At 36.0% G+C, this 6,026-nt stretch overlaps 1 protein-coding gene across 2 annotated transcripts; it reads left to right on the forward strand.

The window, feature by feature from the left end:
* The first annotated feature begins 914 nt into the window (after positions 1–914).
* LOC306881232 (DCN1-like protein 1) lies at positions 915–6,026 on the forward strand. Of its 2 annotated transcripts, none has more exons than XM_079435226.1 (7): positions 915–1,109; positions 1,738–1,951; positions 2,095–2,263; positions 2,369–2,499; positions 2,591–2,673; positions 3,364–3,460; positions 5,205–6,026. In XM_079435226.1, the coding sequence occupies exons 1-7, from the start codon at positions 1,044–1,046 to the stop codon at positions 5,279–5,281; spliced, it is 837 nt and encodes a 278-aa protein (XP_079291352.1). In that variant the 5' UTR covers positions 915–1,043; the 3' UTR covers positions 5,282–6,026. The 2 variants fall into 2 exon arrangements, with proteins under 2 accessions (XP_079291352.1, XP_079291353.1); XM_079435227.1 differs by having other exon boundaries at positions 1,101–1,391.

Below are 6,026 nucleotides of genomic sequence, written 5' to 3' on the forward strand. Positions count from 1 at the left end.
TTACAAAATATTTTCATATTGTCAGTAAATTAATATCACACATTTTTGAAGACCAAGAGACAACATTTAGTATCTCTGAAAAGCCCTGAATGTGCTCTGTACAGGACATCCAGAATTAAAACTGTAGCATGTCTCAGAGAAATTCACTAAAATATAATGTCCTCATATGAGGTCGCAGGGTCTTAAGAGGTTAAAATACAAGTTTTAATTTATTCACCCTCATGTTGTTCGAAAAATGCATGGCTCTCTGTCACCGTGTAACACAAAAGAGTTTTTAGTGACTTATGGCCTCAGTCACCAGTCACCATCCACTTTAACTGTATGAAACACTGCAAAGAAAGTGAATGATGACTAAAAATATCTTATGGCTAATAATTAAAAGGATTTAGGATAGATAGATAGATAGATAGATAGACAGACAGACAGACAGATGATATAGATAGATAGATAGATAGATAGATAGATAGATAGATAGATAGATAGATAGATAGATAGATAGATAGATAGATAGATAGATAGATAGATAGAGAGACAGACAGAGAGAGAGACAGGTAGATAGGCAGATAGATAGATAGATAGATAGATAGATAGATAGATAGATAGATAGATAGATAGATAGATAGATAGATAGATAGATAGATAGATAGATAGATAGATAGATAGATAGATAGATAGATAGATAGATAGATAGATAGATAGACAGGTAGATAGGCAGATATAGATAGATAGATAGATAGATAGATAGATAGATAGATAGATAGATAGATAGATAGATAGATAGATAGATAGATAGATAGATAGATAGATAGATAGATAGATAGATAGATAGATAGATAAATGTCTGAGAAGTTCAGATCAGTAGCCTGAAAAGATTTCTACTTATTCATCTTAAAATAATCTTACAATTCTTTTTCACATCAGTGGACGTTAGATTAACCTCTTACAGACTGCTTTTTATGTTAATAGTAGCCTATTTCGTATATGAGCATAGCCTTCTGAGTGTCTAAGGCGAACAGCTGACTGCGGTGCAAATGTGACTGCGCATGAGCGGAAGTAGGTGCAGGGCAGAGAGGGATAGCGGAAGAGGGAGTCTGGAAATCACAAACATGGTAAATGTGGAAAAAACAACAACAAAACAATTCTTTACTAATGTGTGTGCGTCGTCATAAAATACCCATCAAGCGCTACGACGAATCTCGTTGAGATATTATGCTGTTTTGACGACATTCCTTTAAATCTACCTAAGTTAGCAGGAGAGTGGGTTTATTGATGAATTATATATTAGACAGATATACAGAGCAGGTAGCTTTGAAGCTAGCGAGGTCAAAGCCGTTGGACAGCAGGGCTGTCAAGTTCATTTTACAAACGAGAAGCCGGACTAATGGGCCACAGTAAAGGATTATTTCTTTCTTTATCTGTTACAAAATCTTATGCAAACAGTGTGAAATGCTGCTGAAAAGCAGTTCAGTTGACAAGCGTTCGTTTTGTGTGAAGTCTTCGTGGTATATATAACTTATATCCATACTTGGTAGTGTACAGTAAATAAATGATTTCTACTACTTGTCACTAAATATAAAATTACAGGGAAAGATAAGCCATTTGATATCAATATGCCACTGAGAGACTGATTCTCAACACAGACTGTGGGGTCTATATACAAGAATATGCTGCTGTACTAGGAACTGTTGATGTACAATATCTAAGTGAATGTGACTTTATACTTTTTCTCTATTACAGAACAAGCTGAAATCCTCTCAGAAGGATAAAGTTCGCCAGTTCATGATCTTTACCCAGTCAAATGAGAAAACAGCATTGAATTGTTTGTCTCAGAATGAATGGAAACTAGACGTTGCTACAGACAACTTTTTCCAAAATCCCGACCTCTACATACAGAATCTAAAGGGAACACTAGACCGGAAGAAGTTAGAACAGCTTTACAATCGGTACAGAGGTAAGGATTGAGCAGCATATCATTACTATAAAATAGTGTTTTGTGTTAAAAAATTGAGTTTTATTACCAACACACTAAACCATGCTTTGTGTAATTTTTCTTTAAGAAAAGAGAAAATGTCTTGCATTGTACTCATTTTACAGACCCTCAAGATGATAACAAGATTGGTGTAGATGGAATCCAGCAGTTCTGCAATGATTTGGGACTTGATCCAGCCAGTGTAAGTGTTCTGCTAATAGCTTGGAAGTTTCGGGCAGCAACACAATGCGAGTTCTCCAAACAAGAATTTATGGAAGGAATGGCTGAGCAAGGGTAATATTATTATTTTTAATCACGTCTGAGCTCTCTGAATCATCTTTTCCCCTCATCCAATGTCTTACATGCTAAAATGCTAAACATTGCCTTTGTTTTGTCAAGGTGTGACAGTATGGAGAAACTCAAAGCACAGCTACCCAGGATGGAGCAAGAGTTAAAGGACCAAGGGAAATTTAGAGACTTCTATCAGTTCACTTTCAACTTTGCTAAGAATCCAGGACAGAAGGGCTTAGGCATGTGCTGGGTTCATCCTCATTTGTTCCTTTAATTTTTATTTATAGTTAACTAGTGTTTTTTCAGTTTTATTGTTTTGTTTTTCTCTAGACCTAGAAATGGCAATTGCATACTGGGATTTAATATTGGCTGGGCGTTTTAAATTTCTAGATCTATGGAACAAATTTTTATTGGTGAGTATTTTTTTGTTCATGCCTTTTAAGTTCTGTATAGATTTAACTTTTAACCCTGAATATGTTTTTAAATCTGTATTCAACTAGCATCATCAAACTGAAAAACAGATAGTGTTGCCCTAAAATCACAACATGGTTTGAGCCAATGTTTATTAGGGTATTAATAAATTGTATTGTCTAAAGACTGGAATACACTAACACAATTTTTAATGTCTGAAAACTTTTTTAAAACACCAGGCGTCATACAGTTGCAGACTTTAAAAATGTTTACTTTGGAAAAACTGTGTGTCGCACACTAAATAGCTGAAGATCTCACACTAACAAACTTTCAAGTTGTTCCGAACACAACAAACTCGGGCAGAAACATGCACTTTGTTGCTAGAAAATGCATGATTATTTAAAACAATGTGTTCCAGAATAGGCTCAAAATATCAAACATGTTTGGATGGATTCATAGTGTGATGCTAAAAAAATCAGGGTCTGTGCCCAGGAAAAACTGATTTTTCTGCGAAATCTGTCAACTCTGCTTGCCCAAAATCTACAGACTGACAATTATCATTGATGTGTCCAGACTGAAAATTGGGTCAAAAAGTTGTGTACTGTATTCAAGCCTTAACTGGTAAAATAATATGTTTAATCACTGTAAACCTGGATGAAAATGTTTTGATTGCTTTTGCTTATGCATTGCAGGAGCATCATAAGAGATCCATTCCCAAAGACACATGGAACCTTTTGTTAGATTTCAGCACGATGATCACAGACGATATGTCAAACTACGATGAGGAAGGTTAGTTTGGAATTCGTTCACTTAATTCATCTTTTACATGTTTATATATACAGTGCTGCTTGAATTTTTGTGAGCCCTTTATAATTTTCTATATTTCTGCATAAATATGACCCAAAACATCATCAGTTTTGCGCACAAGTCCTGAAAGTAAACCCATAGAAGCCAATCAAACAGAGTCAAAAATATTTTCTGTCATTCATTTATTGAGAAAAATAATACATTGCTACATTATCTGTGAGTTGCAAAAGTATGTCAAACTTTGCTTTCAGTCTGATGTGACCGCCTTATGCAGCAATAACTGCAGGTAAAGTTTCTTGTAACTGCTGATCAGTCCTGCACAGCGGCTTGTAGGTGTTTTAGCCAATTCCTCAGTACAGAACTACTTCAACTCTTGTGATGTTGTTGGGTTTCTTCCTATGAACTGCTTGCTTCAGTTCCTTCCACAACATTTCAGTTGGATTAAGGTCCGGACTTTGACTCTGTCATTCCATAACACTAGCTTTCTTCTTCTTTAACCATTCTTTGGTAACACAACTTGTGTGCTTGGGGTCGTTGTCTTGCTGCGTGGCCCACTTTCCCTTGAGACTCAGATCTGGTACAAATGTCCTAACATTTTTCTTTAGAACTTGCTAGTATAATTTAGAATTCATTGTTCCATCAATGATGGCAAGCCAAGATGTAGAAAAACAGGCCCAAGCCATGATACTACCACTTCTATGTTTCACAGGTGGAATACGATTCTTATGCTGGAACAGTGTGTTGTTTTCTCCAAACATAACGCAGAAAGTTTTATTTTGTTTTCATCTCTCAACAAAACCTTTCTCCAACAGCCCTCTGGCTTGTCCACATGATCTTTAGCAAACTGCTGATGGGCAGCAATGTTCTTTTTGGAGAACAGTGGCTTTCTTCTTGCAACTCTGCCATGCACACCATGGTTGTTCAGTGTTCTCTTGATGGTGGACTTATGATCATTAAAATTAGCCAATGTGAGAAAGGCTACTTAGAAGTTACCCTGGGTTCCTTTGCCACCTCGCAGACTATTACACTTTTTGCTTTTAGAGTGATCTTTGTTGGTTAACCACTCCTGGGGAGGGTAACGATAGTCTTGAATTTCCTCCATTTGTACACAATCTGTTTGACTGTGGCTTTGTGGAGTCCTAACGCTTTAGAGATGGTTTTGTAACCTTTTCCAGCCTGAAGAGCAACAGCAATTATTTTTCTGAAGTCTTCAGAGATCTCCTTTGTTCGTGCCATGATTCACTTCCACAGACTTGATCAAATTTGATAGATCCTTGTTCTTGAAATGAAACGGCTGATGCTAAAACCTGACAGTCATTCAGATGGACTCTAATTTCACCTTCAAATTAACAACTAATCCTAGAGATTCACATACTTTTGTGGTGCACAGATAATGTGACCCTTGATAATTTTTCTCAATAAATAAATCACCAAGAAAATATTTTAGCCTCATTTGTTTGATTGGGTTCTGTTTACCTTCAAGAAACTCTTATGATAATTTGGGCATTTATGCACATTTATGCAGAAATATAGAAAATTGTAAAGGGTTCACAAACTTTCAAGCAGCACTGTGTATATATATATATTTAGAGAACTAGTTAACATGCACAAGGTGGGTATGATGTCAAAAGATTAGACTCGGTCCTTGTTTTAATTTCATCATGTGAGTAAATTTCAAAATGAAGTTGCATTCGTTCATGCTTCTGACATTTTCAATTTTTTTTAGGAGCATGGCCAGTACTTATTGATGATTTTGTGGAGTTTGCGCGACCGTACATTGGCACCAAGAGCACAGCTGTATAAGTACATTCCTTCTGAGGGCCGTCTGGACCTCACTGAAAACAAACAGCTTCTGCTGAGCACAGAGGACTGAACTGAGATCTGCTTTGCCTTTTCCAAGCCCTCAGGACTGAGACATTTATACGAACCAGAGACATTAAAGGCATCTTTTCTCTTCAGTCGTCTAATGGTGGTTTGGGCTTTTATCTTTTTGGGCCGTTTTTTGTTTTGACTTCATACAGGATCTTATTCAATCTCTGAGACTTCAGTAGTCTCATCCAGAAGAAGCAGTTTGTCGAACAAGCTGTCACATAGGTCAAGATCTTAATTTTAGTACTCCATGTGCATTCTTGCTTTGAATGTTTATTTCTTTCCAATTGGTTTTTATGAAAATTGTCAAAGCTTTTTGATTGTTCTCTTTTTTTATAAAACAGAGTAGCTGGTGTCTCGAGAGCCTGTCACATTTGCTTTCTTTTTGTGTTTTATTGTGACTTAATGTAGCCTACTTCTTCTGTTAAAATACCCAGACAGTGATTTCATTTTTCTTGTTTGGTTTTGATTAAATCAATAGGCCATAATAACTGAGAATATTATATTTTACAATCCTAGAAATAATATTAATTTGAACATTACCTCAGTTTTCCTTGATTAATGAGTCCATTTGATGTATTGACATACTGTGTTTGCAGTTCATTCAGCACTTTGATAAATCACATAATCCATACAATAAAATCAGGTTATAGTTGATGAATAAAGTCGGATGGCCTTG

This window comes from Barbus barbus (assembly GCF_936440315.1).
Source record: "Barbus barbus genome assembly, chromosome: 15".
Lineage (NCBI taxonomy): Eukaryota > Metazoa > Chordata > Actinopteri > Cypriniformes > Cyprinidae > Barbus > Barbus barbus.